Source organism: Misgurnus anguillicaudatus, chromosome 12 (genome assembly GCF_027580225.2).
Source record: "Misgurnus anguillicaudatus chromosome 12, ASM2758022v2, whole genome shotgun sequence".
NCBI classification, from domain to species: Eukaryota; Metazoa; Chordata; class Actinopteri; order Cypriniformes; family Cobitidae; genus Misgurnus; species Misgurnus anguillicaudatus.
In genome coordinates this window covers 41,378,496-41,395,001 of record NC_073348.2, presented here as the reverse complement: position 1 = coordinate 41,395,001, position 16,506 = coordinate 41,378,496, and the positions used below count along the sequence as shown (strand labels likewise).

General features: G+C 40.9%; 1 protein-coding gene across 3 annotated transcripts; it reads right to left on the bottom strand.

Annotated features, from left to right (window-relative positions):
- Positions 1-631: 631 nt before the first annotated feature.
- Positions 632-15,354, bottom strand: hlcs (holocarboxylase synthetase (biotin-(proprionyl-CoA-carboxylase (ATP-hydrolysing)) ligase)). Of its 3 annotated transcripts, none has more exons than XM_055207304.2 (11): positions 15,071-15,354; positions 14,818-14,958; positions 14,086-14,248; positions 13,012-13,994; positions 12,692-12,865; positions 10,967-11,235; positions 2,920-2,987; positions 2,653-2,813; positions 1,799-1,913; positions 1,506-1,719; positions 632-1,417 (listed from the first exon to the last, which is right to left on the bottom strand). In XM_055207304.2, the coding sequence occupies exons 1-11, from the start codon at positions 15,260-15,262 to the stop codon at positions 1,249-1,251; spliced, it is 2,649 nt and encodes an 882-aa protein (XP_055063279.2). In that variant the 5' UTR covers positions 15,263-15,354; the 3' UTR covers positions 632-1,248. The 3 variants fall into 3 exon arrangements, with proteins under 3 accessions (XP_055063279.2, XP_055063280.2, XP_055063281.2); XM_055207305.2 differs by having other exon boundaries at positions 15,095-15,354; XM_055207306.2 differs by lacking the exon at positions 14,818-14,958 and having other exon boundaries at positions 15,279-15,297.
- Positions 15,355-16,506: the final 1,152 nt, after the last annotated feature.

Below are 16,506 nucleotides of genomic sequence, written 5' to 3'. Positions count from 1 at the left end.
ACCCCTTTTTTACATGCTGTTGCCATGGTGAATCGTAATATTGGAGCATCATTGATGATGGCTTTTCATAGTGGTTGTGTGTATGCACCAGTGGTGGCTGGTGACTTCATTTTTTTGAAGGGCACGATGTGAAGTTCGTCAGAACATGTATGTAGCTTGTCATGTGTGTGGTTCGTAATTTCAAAATATTTGTTCTGTGCTTTGAGAGATTGTGTGTGCATCACGTGTCATGCCAAAATAAGAGACTGCCTGCTGCAGACGCATCTAAAGGGTTTATGAGAAAAGAGACGCTTGTGTTTGCTAGATATTCGCCTAATCTCATGTGTAATCAGAGTTTACTGTTAAGGAAGTGTCTAGCCACTGGTACGCACTTAACTCAGAGTCAGGAGTTGATTAAACTGACTCAGATCAGTTGTTCTGAAACCGAAAACTCGAGTAAGTCAACTCAGAGTTCAAGTTTTGGTTGAATCTCTTTACTCTTTACTTGATCTACATGTGGCCAAAAGAAGCTACCGAATCCATCTGTGAACAACATCAGTGTGAGAATTATGAACATCTCATCAAATCATTTCATTGAATAAGTCTTTTCAACGACACATCACTTAAAGAACTAATGGATAGAACAAAAAACTAAATAGTTACATTTTGTTTTTAATACTTCATAACGTTTGTATGCATGTTTACAAACTCTGAAATATTACAAAATATTGAGCAATATTGATAGATGAGCTGCTGAATATCCATGATATGAATCAAAATACACAGTAACAATTACATGAAAACAAAAAAACAACCAGTAAATAAACTACAAAGATTTAACAAAAGCCTTTTTACAAAAGCAAAAAAGAAACATAAAAGATTTTTATGTAAACTTACACAGAGATTGGAAGGCCTGAAGAGAAATGTGACTAAAATTAAAAACCATGTCATATATTTTCAGGAGAAGAAATGTTTTCCTCACACACACAAACCCAACATCTGAACCACAAGCAACATCCCTATTTCCTGCAGTTTCAAGATAATAATCTTCAAGAGTCTTAACTTATGGGAAAATATTTTCTAAATTTCTTTACACAATAAATACAGCACAAAAGCCCATCCACCATAATCAATATGCCGATCGAAAACATTAAGAGGATCAAAGAAATTAACATGTTGGTTTAAATCCTAAAAAATGATTTCTAAGCAAAAATCCACGGCTAAAAACGCTTGACATGTGGTCAAATGAATGGTTAGCGTTTTCAGCTTTCATCTGGACTTAGTTACCAGCAGATTTCTTAACATGTCAAAGGAGTTTCCATCAGGCTGCACAGAGACGACACCCTGATCTGAAATCACCTGCAGGAATCCGTTCTCATCCAGACCCACCACCTCGGCCTCAGGTCCGTCCTCGCTCCACAGACGCACACGTGTGCCACTGAAACACAATCAAAACTCTTAATGAGACCCTAACTGTGTCTATGAAACAGGGATGTGGTGCTGTTTTATAGGTGATGTGTTTTTACCTGTGCACCCATCTCTTGTAGTAAAGAGGAAGCAGCGCTTGTGGGCCTCGCAGCTGAAAGTCTGTGATAAAGCGCTCGAGCAGAGTCACCGTACGAGCGATGAGCTGCGCGGGACAGAGCGTCTCCAGACTGCCGGCGTGCTGACGGTTCTGCTGCGACACCAGGTCGTTGATGCAGATGGTCGGATTGCTGTTGCTTACGTTAAACCCGCAGCCTGCAAGAAACGCAGGTCACGAACGCAATTAAAAAAAAAACGAAAGTCCATAAAAGCACATCAAAAACCATTGAGTTACCGATAAGAAGGTGGAACGTTTGACCCATGATGGTGGAGTTGACCAGAACTCCTCCAAGTTTCATCAGGTTACTATAGTAAATGTCATTGGGCCATTTCAGGCGCAGGTCAATGTCCTGAACAAAAACAGATCCAAATGTGATGATGAATGAATAATAATAATAATCACTTTAATGAATAACATTTCAACGCATTTACAATGTTTTTATTATGGTTGTGCCCAAATACGTGTTTTTATTCAAACGAACAGATGTACAGTACTGTGCAAAAGTCTTAGGTTACCAGCACCAGCTTTGTTGTTTTAGCAAAGTTCTAATGTCTATCCTTATTTATTTTTAACTGTTTTTTTACGAGTAAATCATGGGGTAATTTTAAGTTTTTGCAGATTAGCGAGGAATGTTTTTTAAATATGCCGTAAATGAATTAAAACTTTTTTAGCCAAGTTACTCAGTCTACCTATTAAAACATTAAGATTAGACAAATAAAATACGAATTCTCATATTTCTATTTCATTAATGGCTTAGACAAAATCATAATTGGTTCTGGATTTGCTGATCAGAAGCAGCTCTCTCTCTCATCTTATTATCAAAAACCCTGTTTCTTCATTTAGAAAGCTGCATGAATCTTTTCAGAATTGTTGAGAAATGAGGTGATATTAAGAGAGAAATATACAAACTTGAATGAAAAATGAAACTTTAAAGTGCACATCAGATGCTATTTTAAAGTAAATAGGAACAAAGTAAACCTGTTAATGTAAACAGTTTTCTCGGCTGAAGAACACTTTCATAACGTCCAAAGTTGTGATTATGTATTAACAATAAAAGTGTGTGTGTGTGTGTGTGTGTGCACGTGTACCTCGTAACCCGGCAGCGTGCGCACAGATTCCACCACGGCAAGAGAGACGAGGTGCTGCAGAAAGGAAACTCTCTGACCGAGCCGTGAGTCCAGCGCTACTTGCAGGTGAAGCGTGAACATCGCGCAGCCCAGCGGACTCAACCACGTATTTCCTCCACGACCTGACAAACATGCACACGTAAACACGTCATTAATAAATGACATACTGGTTTAGATGTTAAACTGGAGTTAATGTGGGTGTGGGAGAGCTGATGGAAACCCGCTGACCTTTGCCCTGGGTCTGACGCGTCGCTATGGCGATTAACCCCACTTCCTGTGGCAGCTCCAGAATCATCCTGTAGAAACAATAAAGTAAATGTTTCAGGTGCCTGGAATCAAACATTTGAACTACTTTAAATGTCTGTCATTGATTTACATAAAGAGTCATTCTGAAGTATCAATCAGTTTGACAACATTACACCCTAATAGTGAGAGTGTCTCTCTCTCTCTCTCTCTCTCTCTCGCTCAGTGAAGAAAAAAAAGTACATTGCATATACAGGTAGTATGTGTGTATGTATGTATGTATTGTGTATTGCATATACAAAATGAAATAAAAAGTAAAGCAGTGTGAAAAATAAGCATAAAAAGTGGTGTAACCAAAGATTTACAAAAAAAGAGAAAAAATACAAAGCATTTTTACATGATATGTCATTTTACATTCTCCTCTCTCTGGCTGGTTAGCTTTCTGTCTGTCATGAGAATCGACAGTTTCTCGCTGGAGGATTCAACACTTGCTGGACTATAATTGACCTTTGACCCACCACAGGGTTCCTAACCCATCAGCACCCCCACTAAAGAAAACAAGCATCCACTTGACCTCAACACACATCACAGTCACACTGCATGTGTCACACACACACACACACACACACACACACACACACACACACACACGGGTCACGTCTGTCTCTCTTAACGCTGTTAGCTGCTGATGTTCTTATTAAAAGTTCATTTGTTAGTCTGAAGGACCCCAGAGATGCGGCTGCTGTGCTCGTCTGCGCTTGATGCGCTCGGCTGCGGCCATCAACACGTTCTGCTCGCAGGAGTCTCTGATGCTCCTGACAAACTGTGAAAGCTCTCAATTAGCTGCACAACTCAAATGCTCTGCTTAACCGATCACTGCCGCTCTGAGGTCATGAGTTGAATAACTGCAGCTAGCTGTGTGTGTGTGTGTGTGTGTGTGTGTGTGTGTGTGTGTGTGTGCGTGTCTCTGTCTGTCTGTCTGTCTGTCTGTCTGTCTGTCTGTGTGTGTGTGCGTGCGTGCGTGCGAAAAAAAGAATAAAGACGGTTAACATACTAGAGGCCAGATTTAGGCTATGTCCACACGAAGCCGGTGCATTCCCTATCCGATCATTTTTTTTCCTTGCTCTAAAAAAATAATCCGTAAACACGAAACAACTGAAACCGACTGAAAGCGGTGTAGTATATATGCCGGACCAGTATGGGGCAATAGATTTTGCTGTAATAAAGCTAGTAGGCTTTAGTAGCTTCTGTAGCACGAACACAATCACGTAGTCCGCCGTTATTGTTGTTGCTGTTATTTGTGACGCTTCCGACACGTGATGTGATGACGTTTTCGCTTCACAAAATATACGGATTGGCTGTACAGACGAAACCGCAAGGGTGTCGGTTTCAGATTTATCCACTTTAGGACCCGCTTTCAAAAAATAGCGGATTCAGTCTCCCAAAACGCCGGATCCGTGTGGATGAAATGCCAATACGATAACAGTGATACGCGTCTCCGTGTGGACAGCCCCTTACTAACAGCTTGCCCCGGCGCAAACCATCGTTTTGTCATTAAATAATGACTGTTGAGATTTACTAAAGACACACAGTGGTGCTGTTAAGGTGTGGTCTTGTTATTTTTGCCACTGAACTTATTGCATATGCATTTCTAGGAGTTTCCATTTCAGACGCAAAATTTTTGTGAGGGGATTATTTCAATGATTCACACAACATGATTTACAAATTTTTTTTAACTGCATGCCTTAAATTACATATATTTCAGACCTAGTGGAGTTATACTATTATTACTAGTTATAGTACCTATATTTATAAAGTTGTTAAAAAAATAATACTCTTTATACCACAGGTCTGGTGAATTCTGTATTGTGATTGGTTGAAAAATGGTCCATGGGTATGCATTATTTTTCAATTACCGCACACCTAACTTTTCAAATGTCTTAAAAACAGGCACCAGAGCAATATTTGTGGTAAGCATGGTATAAGCAGAATAATTGACTATTTGATAATAATGCACACCCGTAGTCGTACATTATTATGTGTTGTGCCGCATTACCACCTTGGATGTGCGTTATTTTCAAATAATTCAATGGCCCGTAGTCAATTATTCCTTACATAAAATAGGCTAAATCTACCTGAAATGTGGACCAATGCTTGGATTCCATCACTGACAACACTAAACATTACTGATGACTTAATGTAAGAAATTATCCGTTGGTATTTTCTATTCTGATTTGTCTGTGAGATTCATTAATGTTAGATTTATCTCTAAATGAACTATAACAGCTATGAGTAAAATGATATAAGTTCATCTAACGTTATAACATTAAACTGTTTCCCAAGGTACACATATAACGTTACATACAAAAATAAGTTATCAAATAAATAAATTCAGCAAATAAATGTAATAAGCAGCTCATTCTAACTTAGTGTCATATCCATACAAATCATTAATATGGTTTCTATGGCTAGAACCTGCAGTTACTAAAAGGAATTAAGTTACTACACTAAAAATAGTGAAAACGATGAAAGGCCAGATTTGTACTGTCACACAGTTTTTGCAGTGAACCTTACGTTCTTTAATTCCACTTTAACTGTGCTGTAAGACACATCTCTCGGTTCTTTTTGGCCGTCATAATGATCTGCTTTAATTTTTTGGATAAAAGCGTGGATAAGCAAATGTTTCACGGTACGATAACCGTACATGTCAATAATGCGGTATACCATTACAACCCTACTCGTAACATGACTACATTCGCTTTAATGGCTCACAGGAAGTCTTACACAAAAGAAGCTCAAAGATGGCGGCGCCCACATTTACACCAAAAATAAGGTGGAAAGATCAACCAATAAAGTGCATTATGATCTAACCCTCAAATGACTTAAGACCACCTCTAAAGAACTGAGTCTGACAAACAGAAGTGTTGTCCTAATGCTGAGAACTAACCACAAATCTATAGAGGCATCTCTCTCTCTCTCTCTCTCTCTCTCTCTCTCTCTCTCTCTCTCTCTCTCTCTCTCTCTCTCTCTCTCTCTCTCTCTCTCTTTGTGTGCCTGAAATGAATCCCTCTCAGATTAACATGTAAAGAGGCATCAAATTAATTTCAGCAACACAAATATGAGATCAGACACAGATCTCTCTCTCACACACAGTAATGCTCTTAGCAGCTCAATGATGGGGGGGTTAATCTGGTTGTGAAAGCAGGTCATCTGGGGCCATATTAGAAAAAGTCTCAGTAAAGATTTAAAAAGACAAAAAAAGAAAAGACTCAAACTTAGCAAGAGCAGCTAATCACTGTGAGGAACCTGAAGCTCATTGGCTGCGTCTGATCAGCTGAAGTAAATTTTCATATAAAGAAATACAATTTGAAGTTCTATAAATGACTAATTAGTCATTTTAAACGATTCATATTGGCATCCGCATGTATAATTAAGTTTGGACAGTAACTATATTTCTGCGTAAAATGGGGGAGATTGGCTCAAGCTGCTTTGGTGGCTGCGGTTGCACATTCACAGTGTTGCCAGATCCCATTGTGAAAAATCTTCTTTAGACGTAGTGTTTAAAGTTTTAGCAATAAATGTGACACTTTGGGAAATGTATAAAGTGAGAATGTGCTTGTTAGTGTTAGCGATATCTCTGATGATTTATTTCTAAAAGACAAAGTCTGAACTTTTTTTGTTTGTTTTCGTACTAATATCTGGCAACACGTATCCACCTAACCCTACACAGAAGCAAAACTTCAGTTTATTATGAATAAGTAGCAAAGACAGAATGACATCAAAGCAACACAAGAGTGATACAAGAAGTCGAACAAGCCTAACGTGTGTGAAGTCGTTGCCGTAAAGCAAGTCGTGATTCTCACAAGATTTGTCAGGGGCGGTTCTCTGAAGCTTGCATTGCTGGTTTTGGTAGCGGCGTCCTCCCTGATGCTTCAACAGAAGGATGATTCGCCACACTATGACTTTGTTTACCACCGAAATAACTTTGAAGCTGTTATATTAAGGTAAAATAACTGCATAGTGTGTCTTTAACAGCTAGTCTTGTGAGTATTGCGTCATCTGATCAGACTTAGATCAGAGACCGCCAATCAAACTAATTTAAATGTTTATGTTTAAATGATCAGTCACACACACACACACACACACGACAGAGTGAGCAAAACTGTTAACAGAGCTTAAAATAATAAAGTTTAATTAATAATAAAAATAAAAGGGTTCTGATGCCAAACTAGTTCTCAATTCTCATCTCTAATAAAGGCCAACTTTCCAGTTTTACAATCTCAAAAATGCGTTGGACTCTTGACATCAATGTGTGTCATTGAAATTGGATTTTAAACCATTAGCATAAATACATTAGTATTGATCATAAAATGCGATGGATATTTGGCCTCCTAATCTGTAAATGTGATTAATTGAGATGATCCTGTTAGCTCATCCAGAAGAGGCGAAACAATTATCATTTTCAAATAGAAGCTCAGAGCGGATCAATCAGCTTCACACACGGTCTGCACTGGGGTTTCTCTGTGGATATTGTAGGCATTGAACACTTTTCACCAATCCCCCAATACACACACAGACACACACACAGACACACAGACACACACACACAGTAACTCGAGCTGAAATGCTTGTGACCTGACTGCGCTCCTCGCTGCCCACCAGAGACCCAAACTTTTATTTCTGCATTGAGCGCCAGATGTTTGGAGAATATAAAACGAGAGCCAATCGCATCTGCTTACAATTTGTGATAATTGGCGTTGAAGCTGCAGGTCAATTGGACTCACTTTACTTTATGTACAAACCTGATGCTTCACCGTTCAGCACCTTCAGCTCTGTGATTCTTCTCAACACAGAACGTTTGCTGTTTTTCACAGGAAGTGAAGTTTAATTTCACACCGTGTCAGTTTGGGTTTTAAATTCACTCTTAAAACAAACACTGATTGCTGCATGACAGCACGGCCTGTGTGTGTCTGTGTGTGTATATTATTAATGTGTGTGTCTGTGTGTGTATATTATTAATGTGTGTGTCTGTGTGTGTATATTATTAATGTGTGTGTTTGTGTGTGTGTTATTAATGTGTGGTGTATTTGTGTGTGTTTAAAATGTCATTTTTGACATGTTCATTAAAAGTACATATGGTGCGCACACACACACACACACACACACACACACACACACACACACACACACACACACACGCAGAGAGAGACTATTGTTTATTTACTAAACTGGGTCTCTGAAACTTTAATAAAGGCTTTATCATTTTTTAATAGCAGGTGTTTCTCATTTGAATGTGATCCAGATGTGTTGTGGCTCATCACGTTTATTCATGTTTTCATACAAGAAACATTTAAGAATATTTCCCTGTAAATAAGTCATATAACAGGAATGACATTAAGGTTTACGCCAGTAACTGATAAGCGTCTTCAGACTTCAACTGTTGGTTTCTGCTTGACTACACTATTCCATAGAACGAGGATCACATGACCTTCATTGTCTGCAGTCCCATTGGTAGACTCTATACGCACAACTGACGCAACGTCATAGAATGTCTCTGAACAGGTTCACGCCCACCTTTGGGGGAATTCAGACTAGACCTTCCATTGACTTCCACCCAAAACAGCGGAACAAAGCAACGTTCACACACGTGTGAGAACAACTCATGAAATCACTCAGATCAAACATGTTTAGCAACTATCCGTCCACCCTGTCTGCCACAGAGCGCGAAAGACAAATCAACACATCCAACCTGGTCAATACAAAAACATGTCTCCCTCATTGTCACAGCGTCAAATCTGTGCAACAACGCTCCCTATTGGCCAGAGGTGTCTTACGCGGACATTTACTCGAACCTCATCGAGTCAACAGGGAAGCAAGTGAATGATTTTACTTCGTATTTGAAAGTTACTTCGTATTCATATATTATGTCTTTATATTTAGAGTAATGAGTGCACTTTTCCGTCGAGTCATACAACTAACTGGCTTAGCGATATTTCCAGCAATCACTGGATGGCGTTGTTACACAAATTTGACGCTGCGAGAATGAAAGAGACATGTTCCTACACTGACCAAATTAAACGTGCCAATGCATCCTTCGCGCTCCACGGCAGGCAGGGTGGACAGACAACCACCCACCGTGTTCAATCTGAGTGATTTCATAAGCCATTTACGCCTGCCGGCTGTGTAAAAACGTTGCCCCGCTCCTCCACCCCGAATGAAAGTCAATGGAAGGTCCGTTTTTTTATCCCCCAAAAAGGGGCGATGACAAAATGTACAGTCAAGTTCCCGGATGTGCCGGTAGTCCGTATATTGCAAGGCAGCTCATTTGCATAAAGTTCAATTATATCAAAAGCCTTTCACACTCATATCATCATGAATCACAAACAATCACAAAACATTTAAACACCAGCATCAGGCCAAATATCGACAGTAACTGCATACATTCATTCATAAGCAAACCAGCTGAAGTCCTGAATCTACACAAACCTTACTCAGTGACCGCTAACAGATAGACAGACAGACAGACAGACAGACAGACAGACAGACAGACAGACAGACAGAGCATGTGTGGGATGGTGGATGGGGTTATTGAGATTCTGGTCTGTTTGTGACCTTGTGAGAAACAGTGAGTGAGTCTCAGACCGTCTGTTATTAGTGTGTGTGCTGCTCAAACAGAGTGCTAATACTCTCATCAAACACACACACACACGCACACACACACACACGCGCACACACACACACACACACACACACACACACATCAATATGCTTCTTCATCACAGCAGCAGCCGTTTATAACCCTCCTCATCTTCACTAAGCCATCAGCCATGAATGAAATAACTGTTCTTCTTAAGTTCAATAATAAAAATAATAATAATAATATCTTTTAAATTATTATGTATCAATTAAAATAGTAAAATGATTTATGAAGAAATGTTCAAGCTCCTTAAAACACACGCACGGCACATACGCAGGAGTGTTTCGTTCTTCATTCAGTGAATGCGTTTCATCTGAACATCTCTAGTGTCTTTTAAATCACATACAACCACACAACACTGACATCCATCATTTATACACAATACTGTACAAACACACCCAGATCTGATCTCAACATCATCAGATCAATCTGATCACAACATAAAGACACAAAAAACATCAAGATAATCCATTACAACTATTCTTTTTTAATGACAACATCTCTAAGATGCTCAAACAACCAACCTGACAACTACAATAGTGTGAAACATTATAGACTAGAATAAATGTTGTAAAGACAGGTTAGGGTGTTTGTACAAATATAGTGTAACGGCACATTCACACGGGGCGCAAGCGTTAACGTTGTCGTCCTGTGTGAATGTACCGTTAGGTTGTTTCAGCATCTTAAAGATCTTGCCATAGTTCTGTCTCAGTGCTTCTCCTACTGACATATAAAAGCAAAAAAATCTTTAAAATAGTTTTTGGCATCTAATGTGTTTTTGCACAGTACTGTGTGTGTGTGTGTGTGTGTGTGTGTGTGTGTGTGTGTGTGTGTGTGTGTGTGTGTGTGAGCACATAATCTGAACTGTCTGTAACTTCCTCTAACACACTGACTGGTGACTCTTAATTCTAGAATAATACTACTTAATCAGAGTGTAAGAGAGGACATCTGGAAATTACTCTCATAATCAAGCGAGGGGAAATCAAACTGTAGATGTTTTTTCTTCACAGCCCTTTACTCCCTACCATACAGACCTAATGACAACACTGTCACTAACAATCATTTCAGCGGAGCTCGGCCGTTCATTTGTCAAACGTTATGACAGCCGTAATGGCTTCCACCTGCTGAGCGCTCGCTGTCCGGTGCGAGTCTAACCACATACAAAGGCCTCTATTAGCAGAGTCTTACTGCTGTGAGCTCACTCACGCATTAAATTAGTTACAGCTCCCCCCAACCTACCTAAACAACCAACCACCCACCCACCGGACAGCCCGCGGCGCTCGGCACAGATACGCTGTGAACTCCCTTCAATGTCACAGCGCTCGCATCACCAACCTGTCTAGCAGGTCCATAGTGGTGGATGTGACATCTGCGTAGATGACGGTTCGGCCCAGTCGTCGGGTTTGAAGGTTATCCTGGTACGTCTGCAGACTGAAATGTTCAGAGAAGTCGTGTGGTGGTTCGGTGTGAAACGCTCGCTCGCCGTCGTCCAGATCAGGTGCTTTCTCTCCGGCCCTAATGACCCGGAGTCTCCCGGCTTGCGTCTGCAGAACCGATCCGTCCGCTTGACCCTTCAGCCAGTGCAGGAATCTGTCCCGCTGCTCCTGTGAAAGACACGCTCAAAACCTTCAGATTTAATCACTCACCCATTGCTGATTTAAAAACAAAGTATTAGCATTAAAATCTGAATATCGGCCCTTAAGTATGAAGTTACAGTAACCTGGGGTCTCTTAACGAAACGAGTTTCACGAGTGAGCGTGCAGTCGGCTCTGAAAATGAAACCGTGTCAAGTTTTCTGTTAACCGTGTATGAGATCAGTAGCCCGCAACACGCTTGGCAATAGATTACAAAAAGAGACCAATTCATGAAGCGAATACAAGCCAAACCAATGATCTATAAAATATTTTTAACAATTATAACGACACTTTAATTGTCACCACTGAATTTCACATCAAACTTATTTAACTTAATAAAATGTTCATTATACTACGACAAAATAATATTGGGTTCATTCATTTCTTTATTTAGCCAGGTTAAAAACTAAAAATTTACAACAAACACAAAAACACAGATCAAGGTTCAAAATAACATAAATCAAAAATCCCCAAAACATCTTGCCAGAGGATAAAACATCATTTGTTAAAATAAGTTCAACTCATGTAAAAATTGAAATTGAGTTTAAGAAAAAAATACTGTTGGGTTAAAACTCAAAATGTCCTCAGCAGACCTGAGTATTTATAGAAACCAATAAACTGCCACGGTGTCTTTAAACAAGTCAGAAAATAAAGAAGGAATTTAATACGGGACAGAAACTGAGCACCTGATGTTGCGCTAACAACCCTGTTATCAGCCGTGTAATCGATGAGAGCGCTTCATCTACACGTCTGCCATTAGACCACCGGTCCCAGAGGAACAGTTAACACATGCGCACCGAGCAGGTGAGATAAAACACTGACAGACAAGACAGACAGCACCACCGGGTGGAGACTGATGAATCCTGGGTTAGAACTAAACACTCGACTACTCTCTGTATCAGATCACATTATGTACAGAACGGTCACAATCCCTTTATAATTGATCCACACATCTTAGAAAAAATCACCGTGGTGTCATTGGTCATCTGTGATGTTCAAGGGTTATCAGAGGACCGTTTGTACACAACACACAACATTTGCTAACATTATGACCTCTTTAACCTCCACGCCACAGTTACATTTTTTTACATTTGTACATATTCATTATATTTTAGTGATGACACTTTTAAAAACATTCTCAGATTATTCATAGAGTTCAGTCAGTCAGTGTAAGATCTGTCACAACTAAAGACTGACATCTAGTGGTCAAAAAACTCCAAACTTTCTATAAAAGCTGAATGCCATCCCTGATATTATTAACCGATTACAAACTAAAACACAGTTAACCATAGTATGCACAGACACACACACACACACACACACAGTGAGAGAAGAGTCACGTGCACACTGATGCAGAATATGACTGTCACTCCTATATTTACTGTATTTCAGCTCTTACTGTAATCTGGGTGCGTGCACTCCTTACCTGATTAGTAGCGAGCAGGAATAGGGGGCTGTGAGGCGGCACCTGAGTCAGCTCGCAGCTGAGACCCAGAGATGTCAAGATCTCCGTCAGAACCTCGTAGCGTCGAGCGTTGCTCATCTTTAGCTCAGAGAACCCTGAAGAACCCTGAGCATCTGGGGCCGTCTCCAAACGCACCTGACAGAGCACACACACACACGGCAGACGGCCGTCAAACATTGAAGGAAAAGTTCATGGGTTGTTAAAACAAAAATCTGTGAGTCATGTCAATCATTTTTTTGATTGCAGTCGGTCAGCACATAATATTAAACGCTTTATAATACCTGACAGAGCACTGCCTCTCCGCTGTCCGCACCGTGCCTCACCCGAACGATCGCCATGTGCTTCTCCTCCTGTCCGTCGATCTCCCCCCAGAGCTCCACCTCCCCGCCGCTACTATCGTGTGTCACACGCGTGTACGCGCTCCCGCTGCCCAGCACGCTCAGCCGCACCTCCGTGCTGTCTGACTTGGTGAAAGTCAGCGTGCAGATCTGGTCCTTCTGCGCATCTCTGGGCTGCAGAGCGAGTCCGGCGGGGCAGAGCGTGGACGACAGGCCCAACATCTTCCCGCCCTGGCTCAGGTAGGACAGGAAACGCTGCTGAAGTTGTGGCGTGAGGGTCTGATCGGAGGCGAGCACCAGCAGGAGCGTATTCTCAGGCCAGGGTTCGCTCAGAGCTTGCTGCGGACGCAAGGGGTAGATGACATAGCGGTCTGTATCGATGCACTCGGCCAGGACCGTGCGAACCTTACGGTACTGATCCTCGCAGCCACCTGTGAAGACAAGCACATTGGGTGGCTTTCCACTAACATTTCCCCGCCTGTTTACACCCGAGGTGGTCTCGCCCTCCTCCTCGCTGTCCGTGGCGGCGTAGTCATCGGGAAGATCGGGAATGTTCTCCACGGAGGCAAACTTCACCGACAGAATGGTGCTGTTCTCCAGTTGCAGACACTCGTTGCAACTGGAGAGATGGAGGTGGCGTCCATCCATGTGGTGGTGCTCGGACGCACGCTCCTCCGGTTTCTCAGGCCCGCCGTCCGAACGGTCCGTCCCACAGCTCTGCGTGTCCGAGTCGCGTCGGGCAGTCAGACGTAGGCTGCTCTTTCTAGGGAGAGTAGAAGACGAAACGTTGCGCCTTGTCAAAGATTTCTCTGGGGATAAAGCAGCTCCTGTCAACTCTTTGGGATGTCTGGCCTCAATTTTCCCACTGCTGTCTGACTGCTGCGGGGCCAGCAGTTCTTTAAGTGTCGATTCACCGAGCAACACAGCTATAACAAAAGGCAAAAACACTGAATTAGCCAAATCACCGACACTGTGATGCTATTTGTCAGTCGTAGAAAGCTTCTCATTTCAACTAACAAACTATTTTTTCAGGTATGAGGCCATTTTCCATCCGTAGACGATCTTCCATAAAGGCCACTCCAAGCCGACTGAAGTTTTCCAAACTGGCTTCAGCCACGGCCCTGTACGGCTGCCCGGGACTGCAGGCCAATGGGAGACAGTAATCGGACCACTTCAGCAGCTAAATAGCAAACACACACAATATGAATTACTATTATAACTGTTATGCAAATATGAAACAGGAATAAAAATGATCAGGAGGTCAGACAATCTGGTAAGTTGTAAAAAAACGCTCGTTATTCAAATTGAGCTATATATAAACATATTCATAACCAGCTAGCTAAAGACGGCAAATAGTGCATATTCAAATGACGTAATTTCCACGCACAAATAATGCGAATTAACTCAAAATGTTCAAGGACCCAACTTGCACGCGAATAGCGTGATTTATTCGTTCATTCGTGTCTGGTGTGAACGCAGTCTGAATGACCAAATGGATCTTTTGGCATAAGGTGTAAGTAATCAAGTAAACTTAAGTAAATCTATATTGTTTAGTTGAGGATGATTGTAAAGATTTCACTAAAATACTTTTATCTGCAAAATAGAGAAAAACTCACATGACACAAAATGACAAATGGCAAAATAAACCAACTTCGGTCTGTTACATTATAAAAGCATCCCATTCTAACAGCAGCTACACACTTCAAAACAGTTTCTGCATAACTTTACTTGTTGTAAAACTCAGCTTACTTTCTTATGCGAGTTAGCAGCAGACAGACCCACTTTCTGCCGTGACGTCGCCTCTATAATGAATGCGATCTTCTCTAACCGCTGTGCACAGATCAGTGAAGAACCCACGAGCAGCTTCCACTGACTGAGATCATCACAGACCTGCAGGCGGGTGACAACACATAAGAACACAGAGATTAACTCATATGTGCTGCTGATTTTGATCAATCATAAGTTTGTGTTGTCTGCAGAGGTTCATTGACTGATCAGTGACCTGTGGCTCGGAGATGTATATGACCTTATTGCCCAGCTGCAGGAAAACTTTGTCCTCGTGTGAGGTCTGCACTGCGCAAAAAGTGAAGCTGCTGTGAGCGCCTCTCCGTCGATATATCGCGCCGCGAATCACGCTCGTGTAATATCTCTGAAAACGCAGCCACAGGTAAACATAACACAAAGTTATTAGCATCTTTCACCATCTGTACCTCATCATGTGTCTCCTGTCAACACTGAGCCACACTTTTGATCTCAACACTTCCTGTTCCGTCACCGCCCACGTCACGATAAAACAACCGTAGAAATAAGGAAACCGCGGGTTGGCTGGTGCGTCAACAGCGCCGCCATATTAGTGGTGGCAACTTCTCCATTAATCTTATAGTAACAGGTGTAAAAATGCCCCGTCGTTTGCAGTTTGGGGTTGTACAAACCGTAACACACCTCTAAACAAGTCTCAGGGAATTACCTTTCACAAGTAAGAATGAACATTTGTTTCTGAAGAGTTGTGTTAGTTAGATAATTATAACATTATTTTGATAGACAGTTGGCAACTGGATGTAGACTATTAACAGCTAGAAATATCACTATTTAGCTATGAATGTTGATACTTAATGAGAATTCAAAATGTTTACAGGTTTTTTAAATGAAAATGTAATATTTACTACTAGAGTTAAATTGTCCATCTTAGTTTGTTGGTTAGCTAACCTATTGACATATTGAAGGTTTACTAAAAAGAAACATACTAGGCTTTGGGAAGTCGCTAAAAGGAGAGAAGGGTTTTCATCAAATAATTCATATGTTGTTAATTGTTGGTTTATATATGCTATAGTGTAAAAACATTTTAACGCTATAAACCCGAATGCAGGCTGTTACTCTTTGATTTAGATTTGCTGAAAGCACAAGAAAACTAAATAGTTGGAGTTAGCGATAAAAAAGCGATATTCACAATGGGAAGAATTTATTTAATTTCATGGACATTAAGCTATATTACATTAGGCATGCCTCCACAAGCCAAATTAAGCGTACATGCAATCATGATTCTTTATTTAAAAAAAATCTAAGTCTTAACAATCTAGACTCTAAGCAACAGTAGACTAAATATTGATGTACTCTACATAGATCAAAAAACATTGAAATTGTTTGAGACATGTAAAAGTTATTGTGTTTTATCTAAAGTCGCAGCTTCTCCATTTGTTTGCAGATTCTTCTTGCCACCGCTAATATGGCGGCGCCGTTGACGCATCGCAGCATCTGAGCAAAGCAGCCAATGAGCGTCGTGTTATTTCTTATGTCTATGCACATAACTGCTGCTTATTTGGCGGCTCTCACAATGTCGACTTTGTTGGGTTCTTTGTCTTATAAAGTTAAATGTCATTATTCTGTTATCAAGCACAAATATTTTAAAAACATCACTTCCCTGCTGAACAGTCCAGCTTG

What these genes read in the sequence shown, in the direction of transcription:
- hlcs (XM_055207304.2), bottom strand. Translation starts at nt 15,262, where the DNA reads ATGCTAATAACTTTGTGTTATGTTTACCTGTGGCTGCGTTTTCAGAGA. An exon ending in GAGAGGCAGTGCTCTGTCAG is followed by an intron (nt 12,866 to 13,011) that starts GTATTATAAAGC and finishes GTGCTCTGTCAG; the next exon opens with GTGCGTTTGGAGACGGCCCC. An exon ending in ACTATGGACCTGCTAGACAG is followed by an intron (nt 2,988 to 10,966) that starts GTTGGTGATGCG and finishes TTGTTTCTACAG; the next exon opens with GATGATTCTGGAGCTGCCAC.